Source organism: Oncorhynchus mykiss, chromosome 22 (genome assembly GCF_013265735.2).
Source record: "Oncorhynchus mykiss isolate Arlee chromosome 22, USDA_OmykA_1.1, whole genome shotgun sequence".
Taxonomy (NCBI): Eukaryota; Metazoa; Chordata; class Actinopteri; order Salmoniformes; family Salmonidae; genus Oncorhynchus; species Oncorhynchus mykiss.
The window spans coordinates 17442287-17457103 of record NC_048586.1 but is presented as its reverse complement, the minus strand read 5'-3'; the positions used below and the strand labels follow the sequence as shown (position 1 = coordinate 17457103).

General features: G+C 40.5%; 1 protein-coding gene across 2 annotated transcripts in view; it reads left to right on the top strand.

Moving 5' to 3' along the window:
• The window catches only part of LOC110502059 (glycerol-3-phosphate dehydrogenase, mitochondrial), a 41733-nt gene extending 29113 nt beyond the window's left edge, over window positions 1-12620 (top strand). The window contains exons 16-18 of one of the 2 annotated variants that reach the window (XR_005038795.1): window positions 1145-1243; window positions 1539-1665; window positions 11110-11247. Coding sequence is in view for 1 of the 2 variants with exons in the window: in XM_036958894.1 (XP_036814789.1) it covers window positions 1145-1243; window positions 11110-11271 (261 nt within the window). In the remaining variant the exon portion in view is untranslated. Of the gene's footprint in view, window positions 1-1144; window positions 1244-1538; window positions 1666-11109 lie in introns of both variants that reach the window. The other variant, XM_036958894.1, reaches the window with a different exon arrangement.
• The last annotated feature ends 2197 nt before the right edge of the window (window positions 12621-14817 follow it).

Sequence of the window (14817 nt, the reverse complement as noted above, 5' to 3'; positions counted from 1 at the left end):
GTAGTAGTAGTAGCAGCAGTAGGAGTAGCAGTAGTAGTAGTAGCAGTAGTATAAGTAGTAGTAGCAGCAGCAGTAGAAGTAGCAGTAGTATAAGTAGTAGCAGCAGGAGTAGCAGTAGTAGTAGTAGCAGTAGTAGTAGTAGTAGAAGTAGTAGTAGCAGTAGTAGTAGCAGTGGCAGAAGTAGTAGTAGTAGAAGTAGTAGTAGCAGTAGCAGTGGCACTAGTCGTAGTAGTAGCAGTAGTAGTAGTAGTAGTAGTATAAGTAGTAGTAGCAGCAGTAGAAGTAGTAGTAGTAGCAGCAGTAGTAGTAGAAGTAGTAGTAGTAGCAGTAGTAGTAGCAGTGGCAGTAGTAGAAGTAGTAGCAGTAGCAGTGGCACTAGTCGTAGTAGTAGTAGCAGCAGTAATTGTAGTAGTATTAGCAGCAGTAGAAGTAGCAGTAGCAGTAGCAGTAGTAGTAGCAGCAGTAGTAGAGGTAGTATCATCAGCAGCAGCAGTAGTAGTAGTAGTAGTAGCAGTAGCAGCAGATCCTGCTGTTAGAATGACGTGTAGTGGAAAACAGTAGTGTTTGGTTTGAAACCCACTGGGGTATAACTATAGGGAGTATATAAGGTAGGCGCGCCTGTCATTAATCCCAACCTATTCACATCCATTCCATTGAAAGTGTATGGATTAGCTGTACACAAAGATTCAGCTAGCGACAGGCCTCTGCAAGAGACCACTCTCTCTCTCTACTAATTGAGCTGTGGGTTGGCGGTGGGGGATGTGTGGGAGTTTCTGTCAACACAATCGAAATGAAATGTGTTTCATTGCTAGGGAGCAAATACCGGGGTGACATATTCATAAGAAGCCTCATCTCGGAGATGATATGAATATACTGGATAGGTGTCGCTCTGGATATTACTGTAGCTGAAGGGACTTGATGAGACCACCCTGCGTCCCAAGTGGCACCCTATTCCCTAGATAGTGCACTACTTTTGACCAGAGCTCTATGGGAGCTCTGGTCAAAAGTAGTGCAGTATACAGGGTATAGGGTGCCATTTGGGACGGCAACCCATGTGGTTCATAGTTCTAGTGTTTGAGATGCGGACTCAGTACCTGCACCAGTTTACTGGTGACTGTTCTAAACTATGTTTCCTTTGTTTCAGAGTATCAATGTCTATATAGATGCAGACACCCTCCATGAAATTCTGAATGAAGTCGACCTCAATAAAAATGGACAAGTGGAATTTAATGAATTCTTGCAGGTAGAGTATATTAATTTTGTCTGGTTATTGTCTGGTTATTTTTGTGTCAAAAATATTTTAAATCCCACCTCCATTTTTGTTGTTGTTGTGTGTATTACATTTTCTTTCCACTCTAAAAAAAACAATATTTTTTGTGTTTTCTAGAGCTTATAATAGTTTATGGTTTGAATAGATGTGTGTGTGCATGCTTACATGTGCAAGTGCATGCATGTGTGTCGTTAGAGAGAGTGTGAAGCACACGCGCACACACATGGATGTGCTCCCTCCCTCTCTCCTCTCCTCTTGACACTGCCAGGCTCCTCCTGCTCGGTGACAATGATGAATGCAGAACACGAGACACATTAATGCAGGGGATTCTGGTCAATGTCAGCCCTTTCTTCGCCGTGTCAAGTTAAACAAACAAGATCAAGGCAAAGGGAATGGTAATTATCCCTCAAGAGATAAGAGACGTGCCGTGGAGGCCTGGTTATGGGGGATCTGGCTCCTCTGCCATTCCTAAACATGGTCAGTCTTCCTCTGCCACTAGGGTCACTTCTGATCACCCTACTCTTAAAAACAATGGTCCGTATTCACAAGGCGTCTCGAAAGAGAAGTGTTAGTCTAGGACCAACTTCCCGCTGTCCATGTCATCTTATTTATTATGATTTAAAGTCAAAACTGATCCTAGATCAGCACTCCTACTCTTGGATGCTTAATGAATACAGGTCCATGTCTAATGTGCTTAGAAAATGGGTTTGTCTCAAATCAGAGAGGGAAGCATTTGCATGTTCTCTATACATTACATTGACTTCGCTCGGCGTTTAAGGAGGATTTCATTTGAGGTTGAGGTGGAGTGACCTGTCTGAGCCCTTTGTTTCACGTGTCAGACGTGTGAACATTTTGTGGCGTCTTAAGAGCATATGCACTCTGCTGAAATCCAACTAATTAGGAGAAAGGAATGGAGATCTTTACGTTGAGCTGTTATATTACGGATGAATTTCATCAATGTCTTTTGGACGTTAATTTAGTTAGGAATATGCTGTGTGCATGGAATCAAAGAATAAATAACTCCTCAGAAGGAGACAGCCTACCTATCCACTTAGTACTCTTAGACTTGGGCATCTCAGAGTGCTGATCTAGGATCAGTTTCACAATGAATAAGATCAAATGGACAGGTGGAACCTGATCCTGATCAGCACTCTTACTCTGTGACATTTTATACATACAGCCCCTGGAACAAATTTAGTGGCTCCAAAAACCTGGTATAAATCTTCATTAGTGTACTTTTTGAGTGGCAGAACCATTTATTTCCTGGTTTTCTGGTGGTCTTGAGGTGGAGTCCAGTGGCTGAAGCAGGAGGTTCTGGTTATGGTGGTATTATGGGTAGGCATGGTCTTCCTCACATAAGGCATGAGCAGACTTACAACCAGGATGGCCGGTGAGCTGAACATGTTCTAGCATGATAATGATTGAGCCAGCATCCCCCTCTCTCTCTCTCTCTCTCTCTCTCTCTCTCTTTCTCAATTAAATTCAATTTGCTTTATTGGCATGACGTAACAATGTACATATTGCCAAAGATATTTACAATATTAAGATGATGAGAATCAAAATTGTCAACGGGACAACAGTAACAACAATAACCAAGTGTCAAAATAACCATACATTGAACAGTAACAATAAGCATACAGTAGAGAACATGTGCAGGTTGATTGGTCGGTCAGACACTGTCCCTCATCTTATGGCAGGCAGCAATGTAGTGCGCTGCCAAACCACAGCTCTCTGCGTCCTCCCCCAACAGGGGGGAGCCTACTCTCATCAGAGAGGTCTTTGAAACCTTGAATAAGGGTTTCAAATTTGGGGAAATGACACTCTCTAATTGTTTTTTTGGTTTTTTTACATTTTGTCAGGAAATGCAGCTCTGTCTCAGATTCTGCTTTGATGCAGTGGTTGCACAGCCTTTCCTCTACAGGGAGATAGGTTTTCCCGTGTCTACCCTTCTCAATGGCAAGGCTGTGCTCACTGAGCCTGTACTTTGTCAAGGTTTTTCTAAGGTTTTGATCAATAACCATGGTCAAATAGTTAACCACGGTGTACTTTCAATTTAGGGCCAGATAGCACTGCATTTTGCTTTGTGCTTGTGCTTCCCAATAAGCAATGTAGTTTTATTTTGACTGTGTTGTAATTAGTTTTATTCTGAATGATTGGATGTTCTGGTCCTGAGGCTTCAGAGTGTTAGTAGAACAGGTTTGTGAACTCAGCTCCAGGACCAGCTGGATGAGGGGACTCTTTTCTTTGTTCAGCTCTTGGCATTGCTGGGCTTGGTAATGATATGAGAGGGGTCAAGTGAACCCCACATCTCACTGGCATAAAGTGCAATTGGTATAATGACACATTCAATTAGTTTTAGCCAAATTTTAATAGGTATTAAAATAGTATTTTAATAGGTATTTCAATGGTGTAGAATGCCCTGCGTGTCACGGCCATCTTCCTGGAAGGAATAAGTGGACCAAAGCTCAGCGTTGTGAGTGTACATTACTTTATTTCGAATGTCGCCAACAAAACAATACAAAATGACTGTGACGCTTAAGAGGGCTATAGTGCCACTAACAAAGTCAACTACCCACACTGACAAAAGGGGAAAATACTGCCTAAGTATGATTCCCAATCAGAGACAACGAATGACAGCTGTCCCTGATTGAGAACCATACCCGGCCAAAACAAAGAAATACAAAAACATAGAAAATAGAACATAGAATGCCCACCTAAATCACACCCTGACCAAACCAAAATAGAGACATAAAAAGCTCTCTAAGGTCAGGGCGTGACACTGCGTGCTTTCTCTCTTGGTTCATTCACTGCATCATTAAGGTGTCCAGTTGAGCTTATTTTTAAGTATTTTTAAGTGATTGTAGTGTGTGCAGTATTCTATATTTTGTACCAATTGAGAACTTAGTCTAATTCCCTGAGATCTGGATCTTCTCTGGAAAATCACTATTTTAGTATTTTGGGGGTTTACTGCAAGGGCCCAGTACTGCTCTAGCAGGTCCAGGCTCTGCTGTTGGCCATGTGTTGTGGGTGACAGCAGGCATAGGTCATCTGCGAAGAGTAGGCATTTAATGCCTGAATTGTGGAGACTAACACCAGGGGCTGACTATTTTTCTAGAATAGTGGCTAATTTGTTGATGTACATTTTGAAGAGTGTTGGGCTCAGATTGCAACCCTGGCGAAGGCCCTGCCCCTGGTTAAAGAATTCTGTTCTTATTCTGTTAGTATACATTGATTTAATTCCTACACCACTTTCAATAACATTGTAGAACAGTCCTGTATGCCAAATAGAATCATATGTTTTTATGGAAGTGGATAAAGCAAGAGTATATTTTGGTATTATTTTGGTGGCCATGTTTATCTATCAGGGTGTGTAGGGTGGAAATATGATCAGTCGTGCGATGTTTTGGTATAAATCCAATTTGGCTTTTACTCAAGACATTGTGCTTATTGATGAAGTTTAGAACTCTTACATTTATAATACCACAGAAAACGTTCCCCAGGTTACTGCCTCAGTAATTGTTAGGGACAAATTTGTCTCCGTTCTTAAAGATTGGGGTTATGAGTCCTTGATTCCAGATGTGAGGGAAATAACCTACATTCTACAAATTAAACGGTTTTAATATAGCCAATTGAAACTTTGCACTAGGGACTTTGAGCATCTCATTTAGGATGCCATCAGGTCTGCATGCTTTTTTAAATTTGAAGGCCTGATGTTTCTTATAGAGCTGGTCAGTAATAGTTTAGTTTCTTATAGAGCTCCTGGTCAGTAATTGGGGAGTCCAATGAATTTTTATTGTCCTTTATAGCTTTTTCTAATCCATTCAACTTCTCATGATTTTGGCGTTGTTCTGCGTTTGTGTCAATTTGAACGGTGTTGTAGAGTGTTTTAAAATGGGTTGTCCATACGTCACCATTTTGTATCGCTAATTCCTATTGTTTAGATTTTGAAAAGTTTTTTTCCAATTTTGCCAGAAGTTGTTTGTGTTTATGGACTCCTCAATTACTGTCAGCCGCTCGCTGTTGTACTGTGTTTTATTGGTTCTGAGTGTACATTTATAGAGTTTTAAAGTCTCACAGTAATGAAGGCGTAATTCACCATTATTTGGGTCTCTATTCTTTTGGTTGGATAGTGTTCTAAGTTTTTTCTGTATAATTGTACAATCTGCATCAAACCAGTTGTCATCTGTGGTCTTTTTTGTTTCGTTTTTTTTAATCAATTTCAGTTGTGCTTCTTTTGCTGTTTGCCTGAATATATAGTTGATGTTTTGTACTGTTAGATTGATGCCTTCTTTACTGTGAGTGAATGTGGTATCCATAAAGTTATCTAAGAGTGTTTTGATATTTTGTTTACAGGTTGCTTTCTGGTATTCTTCTATGCTGTTTTGGGCCCATCTGTATGAATGTCTGATGTTGTACAGCTTACTGGGCTGTGAATGTGTGGTTGTTTCCATGTCTGTTCTTTTGAGGAACAACGTCATTTGGCAGTAATCAAACAGAGGTGTTAGTGGCTTGACAGTGAATGAGCTGAGAGAGAAAGGGTCAATGTCTGTAATCATATAGTCTACTGTGCTGTAGCCAAGAGGTGAGCAATACAGTTGTGGACAAAAGTTTTGAGAATGACAGAAATATTAATTTTCACAAAGTTGGCTGCTTCAGTGTCTTTAGATATTTTTTGTCAGATGTTACTATGGAATACTGAAGTATAATTTCAAGCATTTCATAAGAATCAAAGGCTTTTATTGACAATTACATGAAGTTGATGCAAAGAGTCAATATTTGCAGTGTTGACCCTTCTTTTTCAAGACCTCTGCAATCCGCCCTGGCATGCTGTCAATTAACTTCTGGGCCACATGATGACAGCCCATTCTTGCGTAATCAATGCTTGGAGTTTGTTAGGAATTTGTGAGTTTTTGTTTGTCCCACCCGCTTCTTGAGGATTGACCACAAGTTCTCAATGGGATTAAGGTCTGGGGAGTTTCCTGGCCATGGACCCAAAATATTGATGTTTTGTTCCCCGAGCCACTTAGTTATCACCTTTGCCTTATGGCAAGGTGCTCCATCATGCTGGAAAAGGCACTGTTCATCACCAAACTGTTCCTGGATGGTTGGGAGAAGTTGCTCTCGTAGGATGTGTTGGTACCATTCTTTATTCATGGCTGTGTTCTTAGGCAAAATTGTGAGTGAGCCCACTCCCTTGGCTGAGAAGCAACCCCACACATGAATGGTCTCAGGATGCTTTACTGTTGGCATGACACAGGACTGATGGTAGCGCTCACCTTGTCTTCTCCGGACAAGCTTTTTTCCGGATTCCCCAAACAATCGGAAAGGGGATTCATCAGAGAAAATGACTTTACCCCAGTCCTCAGCAGTCCAATCAGTCTGTCCCTGATATTTTTCCTGGAGAGAAGTGGCTTCTTTGCTGCCCTTCTTGACACCAGGCCATCCTCCAAAAGTCTTTGCCTTACTGTGCGTGCAGATGCACTCCCACCTGCCTGCTGCCATTCCTGAGCAAGCTCTGTACTGCTGGTGCCCCGATCCCGCAGCTGAATCAACTTTAGGAGACGGTCCTGGCGCTTGCTGGACTTTCTTGGGCGCCCTGAAGCCTTCTTCACAACAATTGAACCTCTCCCCTTGAAGTTCTTGATGATCCGATAAATGGTTGATTTAGGGGCAATCTTACTGGCAGCAATATCCTTTCATGTGAAGCCCTTTTTGTGCAAAGCAATGATGACGACACGTGTTTCCTTGCAGGTAACCATGGATGACAGAGGAAGAACAATGATTCCAAGCACCACCCTCCTTTTGAAGCTTCCAGTCTGTTATTCAAACTCAATCAGCATGACAGAGTGATCTCCAGCCTTGTCCTCGTCAACACTCACATCTGTGTTAAAGAGAGATTCACTGACATGAGATCAGTTGGTCCTTTTGTGGCAGGGCTGAAATGCAGTGGAAATGTTTTTGGGGGATTCAGTTCATTTGCATGGCAAAGAGGGACTTTGCAATTAATTGCAATTCATCTGATCACTCTTCATAACATTCTGGAGTATATGCAAATTGCCATCATACAAACTGAGGCAGCAGACTTTGTGAAAATTAATATTTGTGTCATTCTCAAAACTTTTGGCCACGACTGTAGGTGAATCTCCCCAAAGAGTCCCCCGTAACCTACCATTGACAAAGTACAGACACAGGCTTCTACAGAGCTGCAACAGATCCCTTCCGTTTTTGTTGATGGTGCTGTCACTGTTGTTTCTATGGGGGAGATTAAGGCAGTTAGAAACAATATGGCCTGTAATAAAACTGTCCCCTCGTGTGGTCGTTAGATCAGGTAGGGTTCCTGTGCGCGCATTTGTGTCCCCACAGATTTCCCTGGGCCTGGAAATGGCACATCTCTTCCTCCAGGGTGGGGAAGGTCTCCTCTGAGTAATATGGGGATTCTGAGGGGGGGATATACAGTTGAAGTCGGAAGTTTACATACACCTTAGCCAAATATTTAAACTCTGTTTTTCACAATTCCTGACATTTAATCCTACTAAAAATTCCCTGTCTTATGTCAGATAGAATCACCACTTTATTTTAAAAATGTGAAATGTCAGAATAATAGTTGAGAGAATGATTTATTTCAGCTTTTATTTATTATTATTTATTTCCCAGTGGGTCAGAAGTTTACATACACTCAATTGATATTTGGTAGCATTGCCTTTAAATTGTTTCACTTCTTACGGCTGAAATCCCATTAACGGGATCGATTTGACAACAGCCAGTGAAAGTGCAGGGCGCCAAATTCAAACAACAGAAATCTTATAATTAAAATTTCTCAAACATACAAGTATTATACACCATTTTATAGAGAAACTTGTTGTTAATCCCACCACAGTGTCCGATTTCAAAAAGGCTTTACGACGAAAGCATACCATGCGATTATGTTAGGTCAGTGCCTAGTCACATAAAAACACAGCCATTTTTCCGGACAAAGAGAGGAGTCACAAAAAGCAGAAATAGAGAAAATTAATCACTAACCTTTGATGATCTTCATAAGGTGGCCCTCATAGGCCTTCATGTTACACAATACATGTATGTTTTGTTCGATAAAGTTCATATTTATATCCAAAAATCTCAGTTTACATTGGCGCGTTATGTTCAGTAATGTTTTGCTTCCAAAACATACAGCGATTTTGCAGAGCCACATCAATTTACAGAAATACTCATCATAAATGTTGATGAAAATACAAGTGTTATGCAGGGAATTAAAGATATACTTCTCCTTAATGCAACCGCTGTGTCAGATTTCAAAAAAGCTTTACAGCGAAAGCACACCATGGAATAATCTGAGTACAGCTCTGAGACCAAAAGAAGCCATACAGATACTCGCCATGTTGTGGAGTTTTTGCCTGCCATATGAGTTCTGTTATACTCACAGACACCATTCAAACAGTTTTAGAAACTTCAGAGTGCTTTCTATCCAAATCTACCAATAATATGCATACCTTAGTTTCTGGGCCTGAGTAGCAGGCAGTTTACTCTGGGCACCTTATTCATCCAAGCTACTCAATACTGCCCCCCAGCCATAAGAAGTTCACTTGGGTCAAACCTTTTTGACAGCCTTCCACAAGCTAACAATAAGTTGGGTGGATTTTGTCCCATTCCTCCTGACAGAGCTGGTGTAACTGAGTCAGGTTTGTAGGCCTCCTTGCTCGCACATGCTTTTTCAGTTCTGCCCACAACTTTTCTATAGGATTGAGGTCAGGGCTTTGTGATGGCTACTCCAAAACCTTGACTTTGTTGTCCTTAAAACCTCTTAGAGATCCCTTCACCCCCATTCCCGCTCGGATCCCGTTAATGGGATTGATTTGACAACATCCAGTGAAATTGCATTGCGCCAAATTCAAAAACAGAAATACTCATAATAAGAATTCATTAAACATACAAGTGTTATACATCAAAATACAGCTTAACTTTTTGTTAATCCAGCCACAGTGTCAGATTTCAAAAAGGCTTTACAGTGAAAGCAGACAGTGCAATTATCTGAGGACAGCACCCCGCATACAAACACATGAAAATCAGGATTCAACCAAGCAGGATCTACACAAAAATTAGAAATAACGATATAATTCATGCCTTACTTTTGATGATCTTCTTCTGTCGGCACTCCAAAATGTCCCATAAACATCCCAAATGGTCCTTTTGTTCGATAAATTCCTTAATTATATCCCCAAAATGTCCATTTATTTGGCACGTTTGATTCAGAAATACACCGGTTCCAACTCGCCCAACATGCCTACAAAGTATTTAGTAAACTACCTGTAAACTTGGTCCAAACATTTCAAACAACGTTCCTAATCCAAACTTATGTATCCTAAAACGTAAATAATCGATCAAATGTAAGACGGGAAATACTGTGTTCAATACCGGACGAAAACAAAGTGAAGCGCGTTCCAGGTCGCACGCTCCAAAAGACTTGAGTCCCTTAGTGTGACACATGGAAAGAACAGGGCTACTTCTTCGTTTCTCAAAGGAAAAACAACCAATTTCTAAGGATTGTTGACATCTAGTGGAAGACATAGGAACTGCAAGCATATTTCTATTAAAAAGGGATTACCATAGATAACTAATGGAAAACACATTGAGCTCAAACACTTTTCCCTGGATGGATTGTGCTTGAGGTTTCGCCTGCCAAATCAGTTATGTTATACTCACAGACATTATTGAAACAGTTTTAGAAACCTCGGAGTGTTTTCTATCCAAATCTACCATAATATGCATATCCTAGGTTCTGGGCCTGAGTAGCAGGCAGTGTACTTTGGGCATGCTTCTCATCCGTTCGTGAAAATACTGCCCCCTAGCCCAAAGAGGTTTTAAGCCATTTTGCCACAACTTTGGAAGTATGCTTGGGGTCATTGTCCATTTGGAAGACCCATTCGCGGCCAAGCTTTAACTTCCAGACTGATGTCTTGAGATGTTGCTTCAATATATCCACATAATATTCCAGCCTCATGATGTTATCCATTTTGTGAAGTGCACCAGTCCCTCTTACAGAAAAGCACCCCCACAACATGATGCTGCCACCCCCGTGCTTCACGGTTGGGATGGTGTTCTTCGGCTTTCAAGCCTCCCCCTTTTTCCTCCAAACATAACGATAGTCATTATGGCCAAACAGTTCTATTTTTGTTTCATCAGACCAGAGGACATTTCTCCAAAAAGTACGATCTTTGTCCCCATGTTCAGTTGCAAACTGTAGTCTGGCTTTTTTATGGCGGTTTTGGAGCAGTGGCTTCTTCCTTGCTAAGCGCCTTTCAGGTTATGTCAAGATAGCACTCGTTTAACTGTGGATATACAGTAGATACTTTTGTACCTGTTTCCTCCAGCATCTTCACAAGGTCCTTTGCAGTTGTTCTGGGAATGATTTGCACTTTTCACACCAAAGTACGTTCATCTCTAGGAGACAGAATGCGTCTCCTTCCTGAGCGGTATGATGGTTGTGTGGTCCCATGGTGTTTATACTTGCGTACTATTGTTTATACCGTGGAACGTGGTACCTTCAGGCGTTTGTAAATTGACATCATTTTCTGGAATTGTTTAAAGCTGACCCACTGGAATTGTGATACAGTGAATTATAAGTGAAATAATCTGTCTGTAAACAATTGTTGGAAAAATTACTTGTGTCATACACAAAGTATATGTCCTAACCGACTTGCCAAAACTATAGTTTGTTAACAAGAAATTTGTGGAGTGGTTGAACAACTAGTTTTAATGACTACAAGTGTATGTAAACTTCCGACTTCAACTGTATAAGGATTTAAACGTTTTTAAATGGTCCTGCTGCTGTGTTCTGTCTTCAGCTGATGAGTGCTGTGAAGAAGGGCCAGGTGTCGGCCAACCGTCTGGCCATACTGATGAAGACGGCTGAACAGAGCCTGGACCAGACAGAGCCCCTCGAGCAGAGGGAACCTGTCGACCAGAGGAAGCCTGTGTCGGTGGACCGTAGCGGGGGAGGAGTGTGAGACTCAGCCCCCCTGGCCCTGGTTCTTCCTCCGGACGATCCTGGTCACACAACTCTGGGACCGTATGTATTGCACCTCAAAGTATGAGTGCCGATTTAGGATCAGTTTTGCGTTTTAGATAAGGTTATATGGATGGCGGGACCTGATCCTCGATCAGCACTCCTACTCAGAGATGCTTGATGCATACGGCCCTGCTCCAGCCTGGTCGCCACAGATCTATGTGCTTTTAACAACCCTTCTGACTTGTATGTTGCCATGGTCATGTCATGTGATATCATATCATAGGTGTCATGTATGACATGACAACGGAAGTCAAGAGGGTTGGCTAAAGCTCATATGGTATAATATACAGACCTGGACAACCCAAAGGTACTGAAGCTCATTATCTTATGTCTTCCATGGGAGTTGCTCTGCTGACACAGGCATTTTCTATCACTGCATCAACACACATGTAGCCGATACCTCGCCTTGAATCTTACAAACTTGCTTCCATATTTATTGAGATATTTATTGAGATATGAAATGAGTAATTATTGGGACACTGTTGTTTATTTCAATGTATTTATTTCAATGTATTTTATTTATTGTTCGTTTTTACACATTTCAACAACAACAACAACACAATTCTTAATGTATGATGTTACTGTTGTTTTTAACATTGCCCAAGAGCGTACAACTGAATGTTAGATACGTTGCACATCACTTTGCATTGTACGTTGACGACTTGAATTGCACTCATTGTGGTCTTTTTCCAAAAGGGTTTTGTTGTGTACCGTTCTCCTGTGCCATTTTATACATTTTAGATACTGACAATCTAAAGGGAGGCATTTTGTACAAATAGTGTTTGCTGGATGTTGTGAGTTCTATGGTCCACATTTAAGTAATGCAATTTAATTGTTCTATTCGATGCAGGGCTTAATTGGAAAATGATAGCATTTTTCACTCACTGCCATTTACATCTATATTTTATCCCTTTCAAATGGACTCTAAATGCTAGATATTTATTATATTCATTTAGTCGACGTCAAATGAGATACAAATCAACAGGGAGCATCTTTAAATATTCCACAGTAGGTGCATGTGATTGGTTCCTGGAAACGTTATTGTCTTGCATGATTTTATTATGCTGAATGGGATGAAGTGTTGTGTTTGATGCTGGCTTTTAATTTCTGGATCTGTCTGTGCACTTGGTGTTTTTATGACTATTAATTTATTACTTATGGTTTGTCTGGTTAGCCACTTGCATTTATAGAGTAATAAGGGAATGTATTTAATGTGCCTTGCTTTCAGATCCAGTGCGAATTGAGAGCATGAATCAACAGAGCTGATTAAACCATACCCTTCCTGGCTTTTAAGCGTGCTTAATTTCACAGTAACTATAAACAAAGCAATTATTTTCTCATGCACACTGTTAAAGTAAAAAAAAAAATGTCATGTGTTTGCCCCTGGTACAACAATTAGGTATGAGGGCAGTTTCAAAGAGTTACATCTCTTAATTATCAGTTCTTAATTAATCCACTTTGAAAGTTGACTAGGGAGCACGAGACCAATTCACTGGAACCCGTGGTTGTTTTTATTAAAACTCACATTATTAACAAATTGGTTTTAGAATACATTGATGGGAAATGTAAGGGTTAAATGTAGGGAGTTATAATACATATTTATGTCGGGCTTAATCTACAGATTGTTTCTCACCAGCCATAGAGGTGTTATGCATTCTAACTCCTCAAAAGGACAACAACAGGGATATTCTCAATACATAGTACGTGGGAGGGCTTATCCATTCTTCTACTGCCAGCTCCAGCACTAGGATACTTGCTGTATGAATTGGATTTACTCTTTTATTTGGATGAAGTTTTGTCTTCCTTCTGACAAAAGCAATGGAATGTGAATTTAGTTGCTGCATGAAGCGACTGCTTTCAGCAATAAGTATTAATATAGTACCTGTCAAAAGTTTTAGAACACCTACTCATTCAAGGGTTTTTATTTATTTTTACTATTTTCTACAATCTTAGAATAATAGTGAAGACATCAAAACTAGGAAATAATACATATGGGATCATGTAGTAACCAAAGAAAAGTGTTAAAAACTTCTTTGGGATCGGTGTCCCTTCCGCTGGACGGTTGAGCTCACGTAGGCTAATGCGATTACATTCTTGTTAATCTAACTGCACTGTCCAATTTACAGTAGCTGTTACAGTAGAATAATACCATGCAATTGTTTGATGAGAGTGCACAATTTTGAACATGAAAAGTTATTAATAAACAAATTAGGCACATTTCGGCAGTCTTGACACAACATTTTGAACAGAAATGCAATGGTTCATTGTATCAGTCTAAAATGTTGCAAATTCGCAGCTGACATCCACTGGCCAAAATCTAAATTGCACCTGGGCTGAAATAATTCATTATGGCCTTTCTCTTGCATTTCAAAGATGATGATCCAAAAAAAATATAAAATAATGTTTTTTTTCTTCTTTGTATTATCTTTTACCAGATCTATTGTGTTATTCTCCTACATTCCTTTCACATTCTAAAAACTTCTAAGTGTTTCCTTTCAAATGGTACAAAGAATATGCATATCTGTCATTTTAGGCGAATATTTAAAAAAAATAGGTTATTAAACAAACAATATGTATTTTACATTTGAGATTATTCTAAGTAGCCACCTTTTGCCTTGATGACGGCTTTGCACGCGCTTGGCATTCTTTCAACCATCTTCAGGAGGTAGTCACCTGGAATGCATTTCACCTGGAATGCCTTGCCTCTCAGATTGCAGCCCAAATAAATGCAAAAACATCTCAAAATCAACTGTTTAGAGGAGACTGCGTGAATCAGGCCTTCATGTTCGAAATTGCTGTAAAGAAACCACTATTAATGGACACCAATCATTTGGTCTGATTAGTCAAAATGTAAGATCTTGTGTTCCAACCGCCGTGTCTTTGCGAGACGCAGAGTAGAAGAATGGATGATTTCCGCATGTGTGTTTCCCACCATGAAGCAAGGAGGAGGAGGTGTGATGGTGTGGGGGTGCTTCGCTGGTGACACTGTCATAATTTATCTAGAATTCAAGGCACACTTAACCAGCATGGCTACCACAGCATTCTGCAGCGATACGCCATCCCATCTGGTTTGCGCTTAGTGGGACTATCATTTGTTTTTCAACAGGACAATGACCCAACACACCTCCAAGCTGTGTACGGACTATTTGACCAAGAAGTCAAGTGATGGGGTGCTCCAATTGAGATGGTTTGGGGTGAGTTGGACCGCAGAGCAATTGCTCAGCATATGTGGGAACTCCTTCAAGACTGATGGAAAAGCATTCCAGGTGAGGGAATGCCAAGTGTGCAAAGCTGTCATCAAGGCAAAGGGTGGCTACTTTAAAGATTCTCAAATATAAAATATATTTTGATTTGTTTAACACTTTTTTGGTTACTACGTGATTCCATATGTGTTATTTCATAGTTTTGATGTCTTCACTATTATTCTACAATGTAGAATAGTAAAATGAAAGAAAAAGTATTGAATGAGTAGGTGTGTCCAAAC